The sequence below is a fragment of the Culex quinquefasciatus genome, chromosome 3 (assembly GCF_015732765.1).
Source record: "Culex quinquefasciatus strain JHB chromosome 3, VPISU_Cqui_1.0_pri_paternal, whole genome shotgun sequence".
In the NCBI taxonomy this organism is placed as follows: domain Eukaryota; kingdom Metazoa; phylum Arthropoda; class Insecta; order Diptera; family Culicidae; genus Culex; species Culex quinquefasciatus.
Genome location: NC_051863.1, coordinates 104,552,795 through 104,576,212, shown reverse-complemented (window position 1 = coordinate 104,576,212; position 23,418 = coordinate 104,552,795). Strand labels below are relative to the sequence as shown.

Genomic DNA, 23,418 nt, shown 5'->3' with positions numbered 1-23,418 from the left:
TGCAAGTGTAACGTCACACGTCGAAATATGACCTGTCACATTTTGTAGATGGGCAATGTGTGTAAACAAAGTGAAATAAATATTTTTAAGTGGTGCTGACTAGGAAATTCACAAAAAAAACATCAACAGATTGATTTTCTTGGAGAAGTTCGGGAGCGATTTTATTTTGCGTGATTTGCCTCCTCTCTCTTTCGCGGGTGAAGAAAGTTCGCAAGTGAAATTGATTTTTTTTGCGATTATTACATCCCTGGCTCGTGGACTCGCTCTTAAGCTTATCTGACAGATCACACGATATTTGATGCAGATCAATAAATCGAAAGTTACGAAAATGCATATGGGACATTTATGCGACTAGGGACAGTAAAATGTTACTTAAAAAGCTCTGGAATCAAATGTCACCAAAATCAGGATTCTTTCTTTTTGAGATAAAACTACACACAAAGAAAAAATACTCTAAATTCAAAAAGATCGTTCGTTGGATTATAAGTTCGCGTTGGTTAATATTCGTAGAAAGTTGAAAATTTTTAATTTAAAAGTTGGAAAGTTTATGATACTACCGTGCATTTATGGAACAAAATCGTTGTATCTGTAAGAGTTTTTTACTTTTAATATAAAAATAAAACTTTTATGGCAAAAATAAATAACATTTAATAATACAGTATGATTTTAGAAAAATTTCTGGATTTTATTTCACTATTTTTATATTTAAACAGTATGAATCAAAAACAAAACATTTTTTTGTATTTATCGCTTCTGCTTCGGGTTGGCCAACTTCCGAGTCCAAGCTGTATCGATCCTTCCGGTCACGTCCAAATACCTCAGGCAAAACCGGATCCGGATGGCCGTTTCGTTGCGCAGTAGCATCGCAGCCTTTAAGCGTGTCAGCGATCTAGAGAACAGGGTAGTCATGTTTTCGGCCTTCATCAGGACAGGCTTGGAGGAGACGGCCGTTGGCGGATTCGGGAAGGGTAGTCGACTTTTCCCGGCTGGGAAGTATTGTGCCTGGGAAGTTCCCGAACTTGAGGCTGATGTGGAATCGATTTCGATCGCTTCATCCTCCTTCGAGAATGGCACAAATTTTGCAGGCTCACCGTCCGCTGCTGCTGTTTTGACTCACAACGGTGTCCGCGTACGACTCTTGACTGCGGCCGCGTTCGGATTTGATTCGCGTCGTGAACAACTCACTCACCACCGGCACTACCAAAATGTTTGTTTACATTTGGGACTTAAGCATGCGTACACAATTACACGAGAACGATAAAATGAAAGAAATAATCCAGTCGTTTGAAAAGTTAAAACTTTTAAATCTATTGGTAGTGAGATTTTTTAAAACTTTAGCAGTAAAAGTTTTCGTTTTTAAAACAAGAAAAAAACTTGTATTGAAGCAAATTTTCAGCACTTTTTAATTCAAAAGTAAGTTACTTTTGTCATTACAGTAATATTTTTTTGTGTGTAACACCCATATCAAATTAAGCGAATTAACCCTCTACTGCCCAATTTTTTCCGATTTTTTTTTTATTTTTCCCGTGTTCAAGAGGTCATTTTAAGCAACTCTGGCTCTACGAAAAATTTTACTTCTCTTTTTTATGTTTTTCTTGTTTCATTTTTAAGGATTTTAATTTGCATTTATCTTGTTTATTTTATGTGTGTTTTTGATAGTATTTGGCTTACTCTATCATCTCCTATCATTTACTATTACCTATCTAGTTTTTTCATGTTTTTACAGTCACTTTTCCAATGTTTTGCTTGTTTTCACATTTTCTGCTATAATGATGATAATGACACCATTATCATTTAAATTGTAAAAAAAAAAATGCGTAGTGGCATAGTCTGGGACACTAGAAAAATTACTGCATACCTCTTTTTACTTAAAATATAGGAAATGTTAGTAAAATAAATAGCCAAAGTTGACCAAGCCAAAGTTAGGAATTCTTCTTTCCAATGCTTTTTAAAGTTTAAATTGGTTGGAAAATGGATTTTTGGCGATTTTTTCAATCGAAGCCCGTCTAAAGGCGGAGTTGGGTTGTAAAAGGTTAAGTAGAGGTCGATGAAAGATGTGTTGCCACTCTTTTCACATCACCAGCTCAAATGCTGGAAATTGTATCACTTTGTTCAAGCATTTAACTACTTTAAAATAATGTTTATTTCCGAATAAATAAGTGTTCACCGGAAAATGTGTTTATTGGATGGTGTAAAATGTGATGACTTAATGTATTGCTCATTGCGAGATAAAATCACGTTTCTCCATCGCTGTGAGTGGCAGGAGATTATTGCCGCCTAACTACCGCAGCGTAAAAATCAGCAAGTTGAACTGAAATTCTGCGTTGCTTTGGCTGTCAACTTGGTTTGCTTTGAATATTTTCCAAAAAGTCAGCTGAAAACTCAAGACAACCTCTGACAAGAGTCAAAAATTCGTTCTGCGGTTGTCATGCGGCTGTCGTGCTTTTGCACTCGACAATCACGAGTTTGGACCAAACATGGAGGGAGTGTTTATTTATCGATAGTTAAAATGAATTTCAAGTTTGATGCTGATTAGACCATTCCTTTATTTTTTTTTAATTTCTAATATACCATTTTACAGGAAAATTTCCAAGAAACGCGATAAAAATAAACTATAAACCATCAAATGCCTCCCCGTATTTTTTCTTTTTAGTTTATGTTTCCAAACGTAGTTTTTACCAGTTAGATTTTTTTAATATTTCTTTTTTTATCACCATCATTGATCATGAGCACAATTCACTGTTTCGGGATTAGTCTTGTTTCCGTGCACTAAATTGGTCCGAAATATCTCCCATAAGGCTTATTGAATTTAATAATATAGTGCTCAACGCCATTGGTCACTTCACGAGAAAAATTTAATGGAGGACTTGTCACAACGTGTCTTGATTATGTCAAGTCTTTGGAAATCGATAGTAAATTGAGTAGCATAACAAACTTTGTTTTAAAATTCAATCAAATTTGTTGAGTTTTATACCTGAAATTCACTAGACAGATCAGTTTTTAAATATTTGCAAACTTTTGATAGTAGCATAACCAGTCCATTTTTATTGCTTTTTGAGAATTTTTTTGCTTCAAAAAATTCTTTGTAACATTGGTAATGGTCATATTGTACATGTTTTTCAATTGAATTTAACTTTTTGTGACCAGGTAGGAAAATAAATAATTTTGAAAATCAAAAAAGCTATTACAGCATTGTGGCGACTGGTTTTATGATTACCCCACAATGTGAGGTTCCGTTCAATTTTTAAGAGCAGGAATTTCATGCTGGCTCAAATCAACGCTGGTGAACAAATTATACCTAATCGTGCTTCAGCTTTGGTTTTATTGTGGATGCATATCATTAGGACTGATTAAGACACACAAGGGACAACGGCAATAAAAGAGTCTGGGTGGTCCCAAATTGCGCTCTATATACAATATATGACTGCTTTTTTGCGTGTTTCTTCTGCTTCTGCCGCTTCTCATTCTCATCTGAACCCCATTCAAATCAAAACAATGAAAGACCTCGCTAGGAAAGTTTTTTCTGAAAAATGCTCATATTAAATTCCTCCTAAGATGCGCGAATGGAAAAGAAAATCCTATATCGAATTCTTACGCTCAATTGAATTCTTTTGATTTTGTTCCTACCGGTATGTCCTATGCATTCTTCATTTCTATTTACCCTGGCAAAGAAACGAATGTCGAATGCTTTTTAAAGTTCGCTTTCGGATATGACCACTATCCGTCGGCTGGTTAAAACATAATTATCAACGTTTCTTGTGATATTGTTTTGAGTCTAAACAATTTTATTTTCACTTATGAATAACTATACCGTCAAGACTCGATCATCCGGATTCGCACTAGCCGAAAAAAACCTAAATTTATCATTTGAAGTAATGAGCCCTATCTAGAATCACATATTCCTAAATTGAAGTATGTTTGAAGTAATGATTAAAAATCAAAAATTAAATTACTTTTCTTCGTGGTGGATGCACGCCATGGCTGAAGGAGATTATTATTGCAAATCAATATACCTAAAAATGTCTTCGTTGAAAGGAAGGTCCTTTTCAAATATCTTTGAAAGTAAAGTAAATTTTTCCCATGACCATGAGAGAACCAAAGTTTGTTTACATCCGTAAGGAAAAAGTGTTCCGAATTTGTGGATTTCAAGGGACAAAGTGTTTCTCAAAGAACTTGATAATATAAAAGTTAAAATTTGAAGTTGTTTTATACAGCATTCAAAAGATCGCAAGAAAAGCTTTCAAATGAAGGTAAAGGCGAGTAATGACGTTCAATTATCGATTTTCTATGATTTTGTGTACATTGGCCGATCTGTAAACTGTTCCGAATATGAGGGATGACTGTATATCAAAGGAGGCGCACGAAACTTCACAAAGATTCGTTCTAGGAGAAGATTCTAAAAGTGTCGTGCGTCTCCTTTGAAATATGAACAATTCTCTACGAAATTGATCTTTTTTTTAATTTTTGCTGAAATTTTTTTGGTGCCTTCGGTATGCCCGAAGATGCCATTTTGCATCATTAGTTTGTCCATATAATTTTACATACAAACTTGGCTATCCATACACAGTAAAAAATTGTGTAAATTTTGTATGGTGTAATTTTGGAAGGTTGAATATTATCTCTTTTTTGGTGTTATTTTACCTCAATTTAGACTGAAAAAGCGACATTACAACAGAAGAGTGGTGAAATTACACATTTTCAGAGGTAAAATTACACATTTTTTCTGACATAAAAGATGTACCCCTTCCAATATGTAATATTACCATGATTTTTTTCTGTGTACAAAAAACATTTTTTGGTGATTTTTGATTTTACTTTATGTTGCTATAACTTGATTTGCATAAAATCGCTATTTTTATTTTTATTTTTTTGTATATGTTTTAGGGGACACCAAATTTTCTAAGTCTTACCCAAACAACCCGCGATTTTCTAATGTCAATATCTCAGCAACTAACGGTCTGATTTTCAATGTTGAAATATGAAACATTCGTGAAATTTTCTGATCTTTTCGAAAACAATATTTTCATTTTTATAAATCAAGACTAAAATTGCAAAAGGACGTAATATTGAATGTTTGGCAAATTAAGTCGAGAACAGAACACTGATGAAGTCTGCAAGTAGTAGACGAAATACGTATCTGTCAAGATATTAAAAATATATAGCGGAATTAAAAGGAACAACTCATCTCTTTGTATTCATAGTAATGCATTCTGCTAAAACGCTCAACCAACCACAATGGCAAATCAAGTTTTAGTTAATGTTGGCCGATTTTAGCTTGACATACTTTATGGATGCCTGACGTAAAAATAAAATTTGAACACCATCAACTCAGAATCAAAAACTAAACAAATGTCTGTATGTGTTTGGATGTGGATGTGTGTCACTGAATTATCTCGGAACCTGCTTAAGGCTCTGGAAGGCATCATTCCCGATCGGCCATTTGGCGGCATGTTTGTTTTAGGAAAACATTCAAATTTTGATTCAGAATGTTTCAATCTAAAAATGGTTGTCTTTGTGTTGTTTGTAGAAGCATTTTACATAAAGTGATTATACATATTTTCATTTCAATTTACTATATCTGGACCCTAAATTCAGAACCATCATTGACAGTCATTGACTCAAAAGTGAAAGACACCATCCATCACCTTATCTATCGAAGTCACCCCAGAATTCAAAATAAGAATTTTCAACGCAACTATTTGTTTAAGGGGTTACATACATGTAGAAAATCACAAAATTTCATATTACAGAAAATTTATTGAAACCATCAAAAAGATGATTTTCAATCACTTCTGAAACATTCATGAAGATATTCCATGATTAAACTGAGTTAGAGACGATTTTAGGCTCAACATTTTGCCGTGCGCAAAGCGGACTGTCAAACTTTCTGAGTGTTTTTCTCGAAACACCGAGTTGAATTTTTTTTTTTTAATTAAATATGTCTTTATTGAACTTTCTTATAATAATTACATTTCATTTACATTCTAAGTGGTATGGCTAAATGCTCTTCATCTTTATTGTATTTTTCGTTTTATTATTAACTGTTCACATTCATTTATTTACTTCAAATTGTTTTACATTTTTGCATTGAATCGAATACATTTGGGTAAAAAAGAAAAAAAAATCACTTTAACAACTAATCCTAACTTAAAACTAAAAAAGTAAATTCATTGAAATATTCAAAATCATTAGAACGGGTAAACTACGAACTGTATTTTAAGATAAATCCTCCAAGCGTTCTTACTTGTTCCGCACGAGTTTTGCAACCACGCAGTGTTGTTGTCATCTCGATGAAAATGTTCAGAAGTTCTTGTGGTGAAAACAGGCCACTACTGCCTTCATCCATTGATTCTGGTTGGTTTTCCCTCGGTTGCTGACTGAAGCCAGGAGGTGTTGTATTCTCTGCAACTTTTTGCCGCTGATTAAACGGCAATGGCTGCAGATTTGGAACCACTCGAACAGATCCCGCTCCAGGTGATGCCAAAGCAGGAAAATCCACGTCCGTGAAAGTTGGTGGTGTTTTGCGACGATTTGGTTGGTGCCTCGTCGTCGCTTGCTGTCGAATTTTTACAAACTCAGCTCGTTTAAGGCAGCTTCGATTCTTGGTAGAATGGTCGCCGCCGCAATTGAAGCATTTTGCTCCAATGTTCTCGTTGATTGTTTCGCAAGCTTGAGTGTTGTGCTCACCTCCGCAGGTTGCACAACGACTCTTGATGAAACAGTTCCTTCCACCATGCCCAAACTGCAAACAGTTCGAACATTGTGTCACGTCACGGTGCACTGGACGATAACGTTCCCAAGTCACGATGATGTTGAAAATTGCCCGAACTGCTTTCAGCTCAGACGGCGTTGTCGATCCTTTCTCGAGATGAACCAGGTACAGTTGATCACGATACTTGATGTCCTTGTTGTGTCTCGTCATCTTGAAGACTTCGATCACGTTCAACTTAAGAGTTTTGAGCTCTTCTTTCAACACATTCACATCCATGTCGTACAGGCCTCGGAGGACCTGCTTTATGGGGCGTTTACCTGGATCGTCATGGCTGTAGTATTCAATCTTTGTGTTGTTCAAGAAATCCCGAACGTAATTGTAATCCTTTCTGGTAGGTAGCAGAATTTTGAGTCCATCAGCACACAAGCGAATGGATGCTCGTAAAGCACCAGATTTGATAAACCCGGTCAGCCACTTTCGCACCGAATCCGATGACGATGTTTTCACAAAAATGGGTGGCAACTTTTCCCGTCGTTCAAATTCTTCCTTCTCGCTCACGTCCACAGGGAGGGTAGCGAACTGGTTTCAGACGAATTTTGAGCGTCCTTGCTCAAACTACCTGGCTTTGCAGGTAGCGCTTCGGCATTCTTTAGCTTCTTCATATCTGCCGATCCTGCTGGTGAGGACCGCCTCTTTTCTTGCCGTGAGGCATTTTGCACTTTTTAAGCACTTTTTTGGTTTGTGAGGGACGCACGTCTGACTCGCTTCTCTGCTGATCGCAGACTATGAAACACCGAGTTGATTTACGGGTGTTACGATATCTCGAGATGGGATGAACCAAATTGGCTGAAATTTGGGGTAAAGACTCCCAAGACATATCTCGTGTGCATGACGAAGCCCGATTTTGAAATTTTACCTTTTTAAAAAAATACAAAAATCAAAAACTGACGATTTTTTATATGAAAAACAGAAAAATATTTTTATCTTTTTTTAAAATAAGTTTTTTGAAAATCGGCCTTCGTCATGCACACAGGACTGGTTTAACGAGTCTTCACCGAAATTTTGAGCCGATTTGGTCAAGGCAGTGTTGAGATATCGTGGCACCCGTTTTTTGAAACTTCCAACTTCAATGATACAACCAAATGTCTTCAAATTTGTTTTGATAATAGATAAAAATGTATATTTTAATACCCTGAAAACAGATTTTAAATAAAATTAAGTGTGTACTCACACAAACCTCTGACATTTTTGTCGATTTACATGTATGTAACCCCTTAAACACTATTGAAAAAAACTTTTTTTCAAAAATAGTACATGGACCTTGTGTGACTTACACTGCCGTTCTACGCGTAATTGTCCTATGTTCAAAAAAGTGCAACTGAGAAAAACGATTTTGAAATGTTTCGACCGATTTCTGTGTTTCTACGCATACTTGTCCCGCGGGTTCCTATCCACCCTATTTGTCCCTAATCGCCCCAGTTAGTAGCTTATCACTCTTATTTATGATCCTCTTGCTATACAATAGGTAAACAAGACATAATGCTTCGTTAAACTAATGATTCTATGAGAGAAAATATTTGGCGGGACAATTATGCGTAGAAGTATAAGACGATGGGACAAACAGACTTGGTGTTGTTTTTGATGAATTTCCGAACAGAGTACTAGATTTTATGTGTTTTTCTAAAAGTATACGATAAACTAAACTTAAACATGTCAAAAAATCAAAATCGTTTAAAAATGACATGGGACAATTATGCGTACACGCAGGAAATAAGGCATATTTGAATCAACAAAACGTTTTGTTGATTTGAAAAGCATTATTTTTGCTGCATCAACGCTAAACGTCAAGCAGCTTTTTCGAAACAACAAAAGACTTTTGTGGACTTGAGAAAATCAAGGTTTGTTTCAACGCAAAATCGGCGTTGATTATATCACGGGTATGAATCTTCAAGCAATTTCAATATGGCGACTTTTATCAGAAGAAAGTGAGGCATTTTCGCTAGTTCTCACTGTTCTGTGTTCTGCGTGCACGTCCGCAAATATCGACCACACACATACAAACACAAAGCGCCACCAAGAGGCAAAAGGTAGTTACGAATATTGTTGGCACTTTTGTTTAAAAATATGTGGTTTTGCAAAAATAAATAACAAAACCAACTTTTAAGTGTAGTTCGACTATCAAACTTGTAATTCGTTGCTGATTTGTTGGGATTTTTTTTTAAATAAAAAGTTTTTTGCAGCACCCCTTTTGGGCGGACATTTCTGTTGTCACCTTTTGGTTCCTTGGATTTGCCATGGATAATTTCACAGTGTAATAAACAGGGCAGCTACCACTACGCGGCGCCACCGTTTTGATTGAGAAAATGATACAGGTTTTTCAGACGAGTTTCAATCCCGTGATTATATTCAACAAAAATTTGGTTGATTCAAATCTCGTACAGGCTGATTCTACAAAACATTTTTCTGCGTGTAGAACGGCAGTACACTGAAAGAAAGGCACATAGCTATATCACATGTTTCACACGTGAATCTGGCCTATACGACTTGGCATGTGAATGTCATGTGCAAATCACTTCGAAAATTCTCATCGCGCGACGCGGTAAATTCAAAAGCAAAACACGTTAATTTCATGTGACAACACTTATGAATTTGCAATGCTTTTCTCGTTAATGTTAAACGATTTTGTAGTCTGAATCGAATGGGTTTCCAATGGTTTTCAGGTGTTTAAAACGGTGAGAGGGGGTTTCTTTATTTTTTACATTAAATTTATTCCTCGGTTTCAAACTTATTTTTTTATTTTTCAAAACCAAACATCTTTTTGGATACATTACATTAAATCATACATTTCACTACACTGACATTAAATTTTCTCTGCTACGCAGCGTTGGAGTGTCCAGAGCAGGTCCCAACGACGTTGTGCTGAGCTGTGTCATACATGGCCAACGAGGCGCTCAAAAAGAACGCCCTGCTGGGCTGATGTATCGTCATCGACAATTCATCTCAAAACCAAAACATTTCAATCTAACATTTTAAGCTTCTCACTTCGAAATCAAAGGAAATGTCGAATGGGGCAAATCTAAGTGAAATTAAATTGAATATGAAGTGAATAGCATGCGAAAAGAGAGTGAAGGGTCTTTCGATAGCGATCAGCTGGTTTTGAATGATTCTCACATCCATTTGACATGAAAAATATGTGTGGGTCAAAGTAAAGGCACGTGAATTTATTGTGTTGATTTTTGGAGACTCCCACTCCACACTTGAGATTGCTATGTTGTTTTCTTTCAGTCTTTCCCAGTCACGACGTTCTAGCAGGATTCTAGCAGAGTTCTTACAGAGCTGGATATTCTTACAGCATTCTAGCAAAAATGTTCTACCGTTCTAGCAAGATTCTGACAGAACCAACTCTGCTAGAATATTTCGTGGCTGGGTTCAGTTCATGTTCTTAAACTAATAATCTTGAGAAAAACCATAACAGTTGGAAAATATTCCAAAAATGAGTTGAAATCCTATCAATGTCACCTCGGTTTACGGTACCATAAACTGGGCTGACATTGATTAGGAGCTATTTTTTCGCAATATGAAAAATACAAATTAAATACAAACCGAATGGTATTGTATCATACTGGGCTGTTCAAACTTCCTCAAGCAGTAGTTTTCAATAAATTTTAAAAAGTTTCAAGAGTAAGTTAATTTATTTATGAAAATATTGAAAAATAGAATCAAAGTATCATGTTTTTGTCAATGAAAATGAGTTCGATTCGGAAAACGGACTGAATAATATTTGAAAAGTAAATTGAAATTGTGGTAAATTTTGCATTCATTTATAAGCATGGAAATATTTGAAATTTTAATTTCCATTTTCATTCCAAAAATATGAGTTTCATAACGACGAGCGGCTTTTTTTGCAAACCATTGCCCACCTCTAACTGAAAATAATCTTACTTAGTTTTGTAGCCCGCTGGGTAGCGGCCACGTGACCGTCTTCGGATTGTCGCAGGACTGTAACGAGTGGCTTAAGCGCCACCTTTGGAAAAAGGACCACTCGTGCAGGTTAACTTGCCCAGCATGAAACCCAGACCTCAGGGCGGGTAATCAAAAATCGTCCTACCATCAGACAGAGCAATCCGGAGAGATAAAGAGGCGGTAGAGGGTTCGACACACCCGATAACCGATACCAAAAATCATCACGAACTTACCAGCAACCTAACTCACACTCACGATCATCATCACCGGTAGAAGGTTCCCAACCAAGACCCCATAACGTGCTAGAAATCGGAAGGGAGGGACTAGGATTCCCGAGCAGTCCAACTCGGAGTACTACAAGAAGCTAAAACTACCACGGTACGGATGTGAGAAAACCCCTACGCCAGGACAACTCAATTCTCGGGAAATCGCTTAAAGAACGAACTACCGTAAAATGGGGCGAATTGGGACAATTTTTGATCATTTTTGTTAGTAATTCAATGGTAAGAAACTGTTGGAAGCCTAATTTATTTTTCATCCATGTAATAGATAATTACCGCTACAAATGTATCAGTTTCATCCTTTATCTGCTTTGTTAAATTGATCAAATAAAAGTTTTATTAGCTGTCCCAATTCGTACCGACCTTGGGGCGAATTGGGACACTTTATTTGTCTATCGTTTTTTTTTAACAAATCACTTTATATATACAAACTAGATCATATTAATCAAATTTCGATTATATTTGAACATTGATGCTACTTTTTATCAAAAAATTTCACACTTAATGTTTGTTTTATACAAAATTAAATTTATCCAGCAGCCATAAGAATAAAACTTTTTGCTGCTATCACAACAGCATTTAATTGCATTATTTATAGTAAAACAGATGGTAGAACTACTAAGTTGACTGATGTATTACAAATATCTCATTAAAATAACGATTAAATACTAAAATTAGCATTAAAAAATATTTTTTTTTTGCTAGTATCAAATCGACCTAGGATTTGGAATTACTCTTTTATTTGTAAGTTCATCACAGAGTGTAGATAATTTTGTAAACAAAACATGCATACAGTCACGATTCGATTAGTACAGTTACGATATTTTGTTCGAAGATTTAAGTAAGCTTCTTAGCAGTATTTCAACATTATTTTGCAGACATATTTATGTGATTAATATTTTAGTTATTTTTTTTTTAATTCATCGAGGAAAACTCATTATATGAAGTATTTTTTTTTTTGTTAATTTCAACAAATGCTACCGTACTATTTGTCATCCGACTGTATAGCTGCGTTGTTTTTTTTCATTAAATTTTGAAATTTTCATCCATTTTGAGACGAGTCTTAGTTCAAATATTTCTACTTCTTTTCGTATTTATTATTTTGATTTGTAATTTCATTCCCAATTTACAACAGAATAATGTAAGAAGAGCAGCAACTTGAAAATAAAGATATTTTTTAGTTCGGTTTTGATTTGTTTATTTGTTGTTCATTAGGGGAATGAGTTCAGTTTAAATTGTGATATGATTACTTGTATAGAATATCAACCTGTGTGGAAACAACAATCTAAATCAGTGGGTTTGGCTCGAACGAATAACGGCCACGACGCACGCTTGGTTCCTTAAGGGTTATTATTACATCTTGAGACGCGAAGGCACGCTCGTCCGAAACATCCGGAAACACGAAAATGTCGGATTTCTTTGTAGATTTGCGCAGGAACGATCCTAGGTAATCCCCACCTGCTTTGCTGGTGATCTTTCCAATGTGGCGTGAATCCCGTTTGCCGTACACAAATTTGACGAGAACCCAGCTTCCCACTCCGGGTTCCAGTTCGTTCAGCGTGTCCACGTTGTCCAGCTCGTCGTCATTTTCTCCCAACTCATCCTGCTCGTCCTCGCTAAGTGCACAATCAGCTTCCGGCCCCGGTTCTCCCAGCTCGCCCAGGTCGTTCAGTTCATCCTGTTCGCCGTTCGCGGAAAGCGCCGGTTGACCACCTCGTTTCCGTAGAACGCAGTTCGGGTCTTTTTTGAGTTTCGACTCAAGCCACTGGAGCGAGGATTTGGAAAGGCCATATTTCTTGGCCACCTTCCGGAGCGGAACACCTCGCCGCCTTTCACGCAAAGCCTTCATTGACGCTTCCACACTTACAGATCCGGTTTTTGCGTTTTCCGGCAGGTAAACACGAACCATCTATAAATAAAGGAAAACTTATAAGTTTTATTGATAAATTTGCTAGATTTAGGCAGAATTACCTTAATTAAAACGACGAAACCGACGAAACAAAGAAAATCAAAACTCTGCTGAGACGGTTTGAGGCGGAAATGGCAAATTTCTCGTGTCAACTTTTTGTTTACTTCAGTTTTGACATTTGCACGGTTAAATGAGGTGCGTGATATTCTTTATGTTTTACTCGGTGTTAGCGTGAATTTGATAAAAAAAAATCATTTTTTTTTTAAATAAAATGATCAAATTACCGGATTAAACCAAATATTTTATAGAAACTAAGTGAACTGAGCATAACGATGTATATTTTTACATGTATTAAGTACGCATAAGGTGTTGTAGGAATCATACAAAAGTAGAAAAATACTGTCCCAATTCACCCAAAATCTTCCAGTCTTTTTATATTTTTTATATATATGGTTGAAACTATGTGTTGATATCATAGAATTTAATTCTTTATACTTCATTTTGTTAAGGAATAACTTGTTAAAAAGTTATACTATATGAGAAAGAAATAAAATGCGCCTAACGATGTTTTCCAAGTAACACTTTGATCATCATGTTCATATGTCATTCCATCACGCTTTCTTATTTTGGGTTGTAAAATTATTTATCCATTATATTTGAAGCTCTACTTAAAAGAATATCAAAATTCGAAGTATTTCAAACATTTTGTGAGAAAAGTAGACTCCTAACAAAGGAAAAAATGCAGAAAAATGTCACTCAAATAATTTTCCCAGTTTTGTCCCGATTCAAACTGATGTCCCGATTCGCCCCATTTGACGGTACTTCATGTTTAGAGGAAACACGGTACTGCAAAGCATGATTTTATTACAGCGGTACGATCGTAAACTACAAATTAACCTAGGATTAGCATAGTTATAGTTGAGGCCTCTAATCTGAATGTTCCCGAAACATAGCTAGCTGGATTTTCCCTACGTGTGCGTTTTTCGTTCGTTTCTTGGCTCGGCCGAGCACTTAGTGGTGCGTGTCTTCGCTAAACCCCAAATTCACATGCGCATGGAGATAGTCTCAGGGGGGAGAGTTGTACTCACTGCTTGGTTAGGCGGTTTGCAACCTAACCTCTCTCACAGGACCGCACGTGGTGCGACGATCGGTGAACTCCCGGGATCCTCTGCGACGCTCGGCGATGCTCCTGACGCTCAATGCTGCTCTTCTCTCGACTCGGTGTGCTGTTTCTCTCGAGATGCCTCAGCGTCGTGCCTGTCGGCTTCCGGCGATATCTATCCGCGTGGCGCGATGAACTTAGTTCACGCGCTCTCCGATGAAGGTCTACGCCAGGTGGGCGTCCTGCTCTCGGCGGGGTTAGCTGGCCGACGCGCAAATGGGTGTAAGTTGGTCACGCGCGTGGTGGATGGGCGTGTTCAGGGCGCGATGGTAACGTGCGCAGCCCTCTTCCGGACGGCGTCCTACCGGGGGGGTTTTTCAACCGGGACGATGGAAAGTGGATCCTGCGGGCACGGATGGGGATGCTGGAACACCAGCAGTGCGGGTGCCGACGCACCAGTTCTATCGGGGAGTAAGTGGGCCGCCGAACGACTGTTCTATGGCCGTGAGTTGGAAATCCGGGGATTGAGGGGATTCAAAGGGTTCCAATTTACCTGGGATTCTCCTTCTTAACGCACACGGCACACGTTCGCACACTGGCACTACTTGTTCCTATCTTGGACCTACTCGGGAAAAAGAATTTAATCATCCAGTCGCAAAAGCAAACCCACACCGTACTTGAACACTGAAAGACGCGAAGCAAAACCAAGAACTCCTCTCCGGTCACTTTCACTGTCACGGTTGAAATGACCGAGTCCTTCCGTGTGCCCTCAGACCTAAGGTGAGCGTTTGTACGTTCGGTTACGGGGACTTGTAATCGGCAAGCCGAGTGCAAGTCTGTCGCTCGTGCCTTCCTACCCTTGACCCCGGGACCGGCTAGTGATGTGACTACTTGCTCTATCGCCCAATTATATCTGCCTTCTCGCTCAGCTCATGGCATAACCACTTAAGGCCCTACCCCTGATCTTGACCTTGCATCGAACAAGGAAGCTGCATGAGTTGCAGTTTCCATGGGAGAGGCTAGGTCACGAAGTCTGCGATTTCTCTCCAGACGGTCACGAGCAGAGAGAATCCGACGGAATCCATCTTGATCTTGCTGCTTTGCATGCAAGCTCGCACGCAAGTTTGGATTCATTTCGCTCGAATTCAAAATCAGCCATGTTCGTTTCATTTGTACTAGTGTATTTATAAATAATAATTGTAGAACGCTACAGTTTGACGTAATCAACTCAATTTGCCAATCGGTACCTATCGAGTAAAAAACAATGAATTTGTTCGATTAGTACACTCAAACCCCGATGGTTTGACACAAACTGTGGTCAAACGAACGGGGACACTTTTTAGTTTGACACCCTTTTTACACGGGGTTCACACACACTACCAATCGTTTGTTTTGATAATGTGCGTGAGCGCCGTGTAAAAAGTGACAGTTCGAGTTCTTAAGATGGAATGAATTGATACATCCCTCTACATATATTTACGCCCAAACATTTTAAAACGTTTCCAAATGCACCACAATAACAGCAACGGTTTAATCTCTGCGTTGATTATAATATTTAGTAGCACAGTAACTATCACCACAAGTATCACCACCTAACGTATCATGTTCATGGATGCTATCCTCTCTCTCACGCAAAACTAGCCGCTCTCCCTTATTCCGAAACCAAACCTGGAAGTTTACTCTGCTCATCTTGCTTTCTTCGTCAGCGCTATAATAGCCGGTTAGTTCAGTTGATAAAACATTAGGCTTACGTCGACATCAGCAGTTCCAGGTCTAAGAATAGCATTTCTTTTTTATTGTGCCCCAAGTGTGTATCAGCCAGCCAGTGCGCGCAATGATAAGAGCTTGACGAAGCTCATCCAAAAGGCGGCAATTTGACCCAACTGTGCTCAGTATTGTTTTTGTGTTGTCGCAGGGACGTTTGTGTCGTTTGTGTTAGGGACGAAAAATTAAAAGCCTCCGAGAAATTTCAATATTTTGCTACGCTCGAGAGAGAGAGATTTTTTCGTTCTGTCATCAATTACGGACTTTGTTTACGTCTCTCTTTCGTTCGAGGCCAAGAAGAAGATTTGAAAATCCACGCGTCAATAATGGGCAGCACTAGCGACACCTTTGTGAACGTGCTGGAAGCTTCCACTGTGGAGAACTGCGAGAGGGTTTCTCAGCTGAAAGCTCAATTTTTAATTCAATTCAATCGCACCCCGAGCTTTATTGTGCGCTGCAGCGGCAGGTAAAGTACCCCGCTTTCTATTCTAATTATCAAAGTAGATATGTTCGGGAATTCAAGCTCTAGAGCGTTCTCCAAGATTCGTTGGCTACAAGGAGATTCTAAAGAGATGTCGTTCACATTTTATCTTTGAATATAGCTTAAAATTTGTAAAAAAAATGTTTATTTTATTATAACATTACCGTGCGACGTCGGTCGAATGTCGTACGACATTGTCGAACAATTTCGATAATCGATCGCACGACAAATACGACATTTTGGAGCAAAACGTATGACATTCGCTTGAAATGCTTGAACCACCTCAAACCATAGCTGCATGTCTTTAACCCTCTACTGCCCAAAATTTTTTTTTAGAAAATATTTATTTTTCCCGTGTTCAGGAGGTCATTTTGGGCAACTTTTGTTCTACGAAAAACTTTACTTATCTTGTTTTATGTTTTTTTGTTTTATTTTTACGTATTTTAATTTGCATTTATTTTGTTCAGTTTATGTTTGTTTTTGACAATATTTGGCCTATTCTACCACCTAATATAATTACATTTTGCCTATCTATTTTTTTCACGTTTTTACAGTTACTTTTTCAATTGTTTGCATGTTTTTCACATTTTTTCCTATAGAATGGCACCATCATTTAAATTGCAACAAAATACGTAGAGGCATAGTCTGGGGCACTACAAAAATTACTGCATACTTCTTTTTACTGAAAATATAGGAAATGTTAGTAAAAAACACAGCCAAATTTAACCCCTAAAACAATGACATTTTTAAAAACATTGGCAAAGTCACATAAAACAAGTTAAAATTCCAACCCTGAAATTTTCTAAAATTTTAAGAGTTCTTCTTTCCAATGCTTTTTTAAGATCAAAAATCGGTTGGAAAATTGATTTTTGGCGAAGCCCATCTAAAGGCGGGGTTAGGTTGTAGAGGGTTAATTTTGAGGGGTTTCTACATGCAGAGTCCAGATGCAGCTCCATTGTTGCGTCGTCTTCTCCGGTCGCCTGTACTCAGCAGATTTTGAACCACCACTTTTTTAGTACTTTTTAATTAGGTCCTTCAGGTGCTGTAACCAGGATAGGACCGGGGATCATAAACAGTTACATAAAAACAAAAACACTCAAAACAGCCAGGGTTTTTTAATCGTACTTGCAGATAAAGTAGCCAAGAACTTTTACTTGGTCCATGCGTGACTTGCTATTCTCTGAGTAGTGAGTACGGAGAAGATTCTCCACAGTTCCGCATAGCTGTAGAGCAGGGGTGCTCAAAGTTTTTGAAAGCCGGGCCAAATTTTTAAGCTCAAATGAGCATGCGGGCCAAATTTACAAAATAGGCCTTTAAAAAAATACGTTGATGTTTTCTGAAATTTCTGTTATTTTTAAAACACGTTCGTTAATAAAAAATAATAATAATAGAAAAGACAAAATGTCACTTTCTTATCAGTAATGTTTATTTTATTGTTTTAGGTTTAAACAAAATTGTATGAACTTTCAACTGATATTTTCATTATTTTTTTTATTTCGAAAATTGTGACATGTAATTTCAATGAAAAAATGTTACAAAATTTGTTAAGCTCCCGTAAAGTTGAATTTCAATCATTATTTTCAAAAAAATGTATTCTCGACGAAAAAAAAACATTTTGGCGAATAACACGTAATCATCGAAAACAAACTAAAATTCAATTTATTTTTGAATAAACCCGACCATGATCAAATTGATTCTGAACGCAGAGGAATGCATTTTTAATGGATTTCTGCAGCAATTTGCACGTAAATTTCCGTGATATTTTGAAGTTTTTGAAAAAATGTTTAGCTCCTAGTTTTTCGATCCAATTATAAAAAGCTCTGTAAAATATTTCCATCAGCCTTATTCGTCCGATTTCAACATTTTGTCTGCCTGAATCAAATGGTAGTCAATTAGATTCGTTATCCACCTGTCATGAGTTTAAATCCCGAGGGAAGGTTTCTGAGTGCAAAGTAAATTTGATGGTAATTTCATGAAAAGGGTCATTATGGTTTCTCATTAACACCTAAACTCCCTAGCTCGAGAAAAAGGGGGAATTTCCATACAAATTACCCCTTTTTCTCGAGCTTGAGAGTTTAGGTGTTAATAATGAAACAAATACTTTTTGCAATTAGCACAGGTTTCTACCAAAGTCAAATTCGAACGTATTATAAATGTTTCCAAAAATGTTAGATGAAAGTTTTGACGATATTAACTAGATTACTCAAATTGAAACGTGTGAAATTGTTTGAATTATTATGGTTATTGGACAAAATATTTGTTTCGTGAAATGGGGATCAAAATATTAATCTTATTTTTATAAACAAAAAAAGATCAGCATAAAAATGTTATAATTCTAATTTTAAAAATGTATAAAACCGCTTTACAAGAGTCAAACGGGCCATTTTACATGATCATTCAAAATGGGTTCGCGGGCCACAAAAAATCACCTCGCGGGCCACGTTTGGCCCGCGGACCATACTTTGGTCACCCCTGCTGTAGAGCGTCTCCTCGCCTTCCTCCTTCGTGCCGAAAGCGCAAAGGTTAAGGGACGGTTTCAATCCGGTCCTCGGAGAAACACAGCTGTTTGATCCCAAACGGAGTCAGCTTGTAACTTAGGCCATTTACGACAACGGCTCCGTCTTCTTCCGCTTCCGCGATCCGCATACGAGAAGAAAATCGTCCCCATCGGAGTATTCTTGCACCTCCATCCGTAAACACTTTGACGCGCAATAAATCCAGCAGGGAAAAAACAACCCTGTTTCTGGTCAGGACCGGGGATCAAATACATAAAATAAAAAAATAAATAAATAAATACACTGCGGCAGGAGTTAATCCGCGCCGAACTTGCAGGACATTGTTCCGACCACCCTTTCCTGGTCCGAACGGGTCTTGGAACTCCTCAGTCGCGCAGTGAACTCGTAGAACATCTTCCACAGCTCCCCGAGGAACATCTTCCACAGCTCCTCCGTGCTGTAAAGCACCTCGTCTCCTTTCGCCTTGGGTTGGCCTTCGGCACCAGGGCCAGTATTTCCTTGACTGCATCAGCTGCGGATTGTGGGTCTGTCTTCTTTCGCTTATCCGGAATCGGGACCGGAACCGGCAGCGGAGGGAAATCCGCCGCGGAGAACGACGGTACCACCGGACTCTGTTTGTCCTTCTTCCATGCTGGCGGCTTCGGCTTGGACGCCTGCTGCCTCGACTGGATGAACTGCGCACGTTTGGGGCAACTACGGTCCAGACCCTCGTGCGACCTAGAGCAGTTAGCACACTTTTTGGGTTGAGTTACTTCTACTTTACAGTGTTCCGTTTTGTGGAATCGCCCACAGTTGTTGCATCTGCTTTTGAGATAACAGGTCCTGGCTCCGTGTCCCAGGCGGAGGCAATTCCTGCACTGGGTCACGTTGGGTTGCTTGTTCCGGTAGGCCTACCATCAGTGTTGGAATTCGAGCGAGAAGAAGGAAAGCGTTTCTCACTCGCGAGCGAGGGAGAGAACTTGTAGTACTTTTCTCTTCTCGCTCGCGCTCGCATTTTCGTTCGCGTTCTCGCTCTCGCCGCGAGCGCTCGCGAGCGCCTCGTGCTAGCCGTTCGTCCCAAGCTTGCAATTTGTTTATCAGGCTTATGAATACGAACCAGGCGATGGTATAGAGGTGTAACTTCAATCGTTGTGTTGTTTTTTTTTCGTTTCTAACACGTTCATCTTCTCGCGAACGGGCAGTTCTGGCTCGCGAGCTATCCCGTTCACGAGCGGAGGAGAGCACGGGCAATCGGTGAGTTTCTCTCGGCAGCTCGAGACTCGCGGCGAGAACTCGAGAGAGAGAAATTTTTCTCGCGAGAGCGCGATAATACCAACACTGCCTACCATCGGACGATGACTGGTCCCATTTTCTTAATTGCACTCAGCTTCTTGAGGTTCGTGTGTCCCTTGGGAAAGAAGACAATATAAGGGGTTTCACCCACGGTAGACTTTTCCTTCCGCTTGATGGCCTTCACATCCCAAACATCAAGATTATGGTCCTCCTTGAGTCGATCCTTGATGATCTCCACATCCACTTCTGGGAGTCTTCGCAGAACTACCCGGTGGGATCGATCGCTTCGTCGATCGTGCGAGTAGAATTGCACTTTGTACTCAAGCAGCAGCTCTCGAATGGTGTTAAATTCCTCAACGGAAAAACACGTCACTTTTATTCTGCTCCGGGTCAGCTTGTACTCCGGTTTCACTTTGCACAGGGCCATTAAATCCACAAATCTGTTAAAGCCCAAGTTCATTACGACCAGAGGTGGTTGCTTTTGTTTACCGGCAGATTTTCTGGGTTCTGGAACCGCCGGGGCGTCTCCTCCTCCTGCTGCACTGGCATTGTTGTTGTTTTTGTCGCTCGCTAGCGCGCTGAATTTGTTGCTGTTGAGCAGGGTCTTCTCAACTTTGTCTCCTTCGGTGACGATTCCAGTGACCTCGCTGGACTTCTTCCGCTTCTTATTCCCTCGGACGGGCTGAAAATCTTCCTCCTCAGAGGATTCCTCCACCTCCATCCGTCAAAAACTTCCAAGCACGCGAGATGACAACACAAGCAAAACACGTCTTAACTTGTCGCTGGCTGGCGACTGAATAATTTGTCAAACATTCAAGGTGTGGTCGCAAAGCAAAGGTCAGATCTGATTCAAACCCCACTTCTAGCAAAACAATATAGGTGGGCCAATGTCTAAGTGTAAACAAAGATTCTATCCTAGCCTATTTGTCTATAGAGCAATTCCATGTCAAATAGGTAACCGGTTGTACCCGACCCTCTCCGATTTCAATGAAGCTTTGTAGACATGTTATCCTACGCTTATATAAGTCATTTTTGTGTATATGGAGCCAGTTACACTCGATAATGACATTTGAGAAGGGCTTAAGTGTTTTAAACATTTTTGTATTTCGTAATTTAAATATAGCTGCCCTACCGTTGCATCGTATAGCTGTAAGCCGTTGCATCGTATCAAAAAGTGGTCAAAAACAAACTTGTAGGAAATTTGACGGGCCTTCCGAAAAAAAAAATACACGGAAAGAAAAAAACACGCCACTTTCATGAGATTTTTTGATTTTTAAGTTTAAAAGTCAAATTTGAAGGGGAGCGATTTTTTTTCATTCAAAATTTTTGTGAAAATAGCCTAAGATGTTACAAAAAGACTCACGAAAAATGCAGGATGGAGCAACTTATCTAAAAAAAATACAAAAATCATTAACTGAAACTGTGTTTTTTTTCAAAAGTTCTCTAAACATCAAAATTTGTCCTAAGTCCAATCGTTGTGAAGTTACAGCGGTTTTAAAATTAAAAATGTTGAAAAATAGGTTTTTTTTTTATGGTTTTTTGACAATTTATATGTGACAGACTTGATTTTTCACTCTCGAAAATATTTTTATCGGAAAGCACGTCCAATTTCCCATAAGTTTGTCTTTGACCACATTTCAATTGGGCTTACAAATATCATGAGTAGTACGGTGCCTGTGTGGACGCGTAGTCCTGTTTTTTCATGCTATTTTCCGTCTCTTTTGTGTCGCTGTTCGAGTGCATGGGGTGATTGGTCATTATAATTAAATAATGGCATCAGTAGTGCGGTGCCTGTGTGGACGCGCAGTCCTGTTTTTTTTTTCGTGTTATTTTCCGTCTCTTTTGTGTCGCTATTTGTGAATATGGAGTGATTGGATTTCTTCTTCTTCTTTTGCCTTTCTTACTAAAGAAAGGTATAGTGTTTGCTTTTGGCTCCGACGCCAAATCAAGCTTCGTTCCCAAATCATTTCTCGAGAAATATTCATTCGAAAAATCTGCAAAAAATCATGGACGATCGATTTTCGACGCCCGATCGATTGACAATGACAGAATTGGTCTACCTGCAATATCCGAATTTTGGCGCTTAATTTACTGTAGAGAACGCGTGACGTCCGTGTGTGGTAAAAAAGTGCTCAATTTTGTGGTAGGGGGTTTCTCAGAGCCCACATTATGGATTTAAGCTCTCTTGGGCGCATTTGAAAGGGGATGTGCTGAACCTGAACCAGTTCCATACCAAATTTGAATTTATCCATTTTTTATGGGGACTCGGAGTGTGTTTTCACCAAATCAGGCGGTTTTCAAATGAAAATTCGGTCGAAAATTGAAGTATTGAAATCATTTATTTGTCCAAAAAATTGCATTTTTCCAGCCCTACATCCTCCCAAATTTTCATCCATGTCGGTAATGTGGTTCTTGATTTACAGCTTGTGGACTAATTCACTGTGATGGGGAAAACCCCCTAAAAAAGGTAAAAGCCAATTTTCACCAAATGCCAAAACTATTCCTTTGGCATTTTATCTAATTTTTTTTCTCCACATCATCATCTAGACCATACTCGATGTTCTGAAACAAATTTGACCTCATTCGGATTTACCGTTCAGATTTTAGAAAATTTCCATTTTTGCCTTTCTTACTAAAGAAAGGTATAGTGTTTGCTTTTGGCTCCGACGCCAAATCAAGCTTCGTTCCCAAATCATTTCTCGAGAAATATTCATTCGAAAAATCTGCAAAAATCATGGACGATCGATTTTCGACGCCCGATCGATTGACAATGACAGAATTGGTCTACCTGCAATATCCGAATTTTGGCGCTTAATTTACTGTAGAGAACGCGTGACGTCCGTGTGTGGTAAAAAGTGCTCAATTTTGTGGTAGGGGTTTCTCAGAGCCCACATTATGGATTTAAGCTCTCTTGGGCGCATTTGAAAGGGGATGTGCTGAACCTGAACCAGTTCCATACCAAATTTGAATTTATCCATTTTTTATGGGGACTCGGAGTGTGTTTTCACCAAATCAGGCGGTTTTCAAATGAAAATTCGGTCGAAAATTGAAGTATTGAAATCATTTATTTGTCCAAAAAATTGCATTTTTCCAGCCCTACATCCTCCCAAATTTTCATCCATGTCGGTAATGTGGTTCTTGATTTACAGCTTGTGGACTAATTCACTGTGAGGGGAAAAACCCCTAAAAAAGGTAAAAGCCAATTTTCACCAAATGCCAAAACTATTCCTTTGGCATTTTATCTAATTTTTTCTCCACATCATCATCTAGACCATACTCGATGTTCTGAAACAAATTTGACCTCATTTGGATTTACCGTTCAGATTTTAGAAAATTTCCATTTTTGCCTTTCTTACTAAAGAAAGGTATAGTGTTTGCTTTTGGCTCCGACGCCAAATCAAGCTTCGTTCCCAAATCA

General features: G+C 38.5%; 2 protein-coding genes and 1 long non-coding RNA gene across 3 annotated transcripts in view; 1 reads left to right on the top strand and 2 right to left on the bottom strand.

Moving 5' to 3' along the window:
* Nucleotides 1-12,128: 12,128 nt before the first annotated feature.
* Nucleotides 12,129-13,018, bottom strand: LOC119770075. The gene is made up of 2 exons (XM_038264273.1): nucleotides 12,928-13,018; nucleotides 12,129-12,865 (listed from the first exon to the last, which is right to left on the bottom strand). The coding sequence occupies exon 2, from the start codon at nucleotides 12,863-12,865 to the stop codon at nucleotides 12,242-12,244; it is 624 nt and encodes a 207-aa protein (XP_038120201.1). The 5' UTR covers nucleotides 12,928-13,018; the 3' UTR covers nucleotides 12,129-12,241.
* Nucleotides 13,019-13,695: 677 nt separating this feature from the next.
* On the bottom strand, nucleotides 13,696-14,942 carry LOC119769655. The gene is made up of 2 exons (XR_005278468.1): nucleotides 14,521-14,942; nucleotides 13,696-14,458 (listed from the first exon to the last, which is right to left on the bottom strand). It is a non-coding gene; the product is annotated as an uncharacterized LOC119769655 (long non-coding RNA).
* Nucleotides 14,943-15,693: 751 nt separating this feature from the next.
* LOC6030935 (N-acetylgalactosamine kinase) overlaps nucleotides 15,694-23,418 on the top strand; it is a 28,847-nt gene continuing 21,122 nt past the window's right edge. The window contains 1 exon segment of the mRNA XM_001841746.2: nucleotides 15,694-16,197. Within this exon segment, the coding sequence (XP_001841798.2) occupies nucleotides 16,058-16,197 (140 nt within the window). The 5' untranslated portion in view covers nucleotides 15,694-16,057.